At 59.6% G+C, this 1,380-nt stretch overlaps 1 protein-coding gene across 1 annotated transcript in view; it reads left to right on the plus strand.

Annotated features, from left to right (window-relative positions):
• Positions 1-595, plus strand: part of EMIHUDRAFT_223387 (hypothetical protein) — a gene marked incomplete at both ends in the record, with an annotated part of 1,934 nt that extends 1,339 nt beyond the window's left edge. The window contains 2 exons of the mRNA XM_005792205.1: positions 168-228; positions 434-595. Of these exons, the coding sequence (XP_005792262.1) occupies positions 168-228; positions 434-595 (223 nt within the window). The remainder of the gene's footprint in view (positions 1-167; positions 229-433) is intronic.
• Between the last annotated feature and the right edge of the window lie 785 nt (positions 596-1,380).

Consider the following 1,380-nt stretch of genomic DNA (forward strand, 5'->3'; position numbering starts at 1 on the left):
GCGATGCGAGGCGTGTGGCAAACCCGAGGGCCTTCTGATGGGCAACCCGATTCGCCGCAACAGGGAGATTTCGCCATGCCTTAGTGTGTACATCAGGGTTCGTCTTTCGGCTTCTGCCCTGCTCTCTGTTGTTTTTGACTCTTCGCCAGCTGTGCCGTTTGTCGCAGGATCATCTGGATCGTCGTACCATCCTGCTCCGTCGTACTCATCCTCATCGAACTCGCCAACGTACGTTAACCCTGTCAGGTTGGCTAAGGACCAGGAGAGGATCATTCCCATGGCAAAGGACCCTGTCCGGTCCCAGCTTGTGTGCGTCAGTGTGCCTCCCTGCTTTATCACAGCATGTGGCCCGCGCTCAGCGCCGAGGGCATCAGCTGCCGAAATTGAGCTTACTGATGCAGGTGACCACAGCGAGACCATGATGATCGCACAGGAGCGCGAGCAAGGAGATTTGGCCAAGATGATGGCGGCGCCGATCGATAGGAGCGGTGCGAAGGCAATTCAGATTACCGTAAAGCACGTAAAACCTCGCCACGAAAAGAATTTTACCAGACTCTCGCCCAAGGGGCACGGGACTGGCGCGCACTGGCACTAACACAGGTACGCCACGATAAGAGCTTACGCCAGGAGGAGGAACGTCGAGCACTTGTTGTATGTACGGTATGACGACAGGAGAAAAGACGAGCACTTGTTGTGTGTTGTGGGGTGTGGGGTGTGCGGTGTGTTTTATTCAGCGATGTCAGGTCGCCAACTGCACTCCAAGTGCTCCAAGTCCGCAAGTGCTCCAGGTCGCAGGGTCGTGCGAAAACCAATTGACAAAAACTCCCTCTTACAACACTGGGCACGGGTCTGGCGCGCACGGGCACGAAATAAATGAGAAAAGAGCACCAGGAACAGGAGAGCAAGTGCAGCTAACCTGGTGCCGGCCAGTGCCAGAGACGGGGGTGTGATGTGGGGGACGCGGGCCCGTGGGGGCCTGGGGGCGGGGGTGAGGTGTGCGGACGCCTGCGGGCCTGCGCCCTGCGGAGATTCGTGAAAAAGCGCGTGACGGACCAGCTGCAGCTCCACAGGCACCCAGGCCCACAGCGCTCTCATAACCACATTATAGCGCAGCTCACGTCAGCACAAGCAGCGCGCGGGGGCCGCTCGCCCTCCGAGCGGGCGCGCACTAATCCCGACCCCCGGTTTTTTCGCTCAGGTTTTCAAACTTGTTCTATCATAGTTAGCTGCTAAGTGAGAGCAAGTGGCACATCGCGTTCTCACCACGGTCGCCGCTCATGGCGCGGCGCGCCTGCGCAACGCGGCCCCGAGAGGGGCCGCCTGGCCACCGCTGCCACTGCGCCGCACGGATTTCACCCCACTTTCGCGACTGTGGCCGTC

Source organism: Emiliania huxleyi (assembly GCF_000372725.1).
Source record: "Emiliania huxleyi CCMP1516 unplaced genomic scaffold EMIHUscaffold_109, whole genome shotgun sequence".
Lineage (NCBI taxonomy): Eukaryota > Haptophyta > Isochrysidales > Noelaerhabdaceae > Emiliania > Emiliania huxleyi.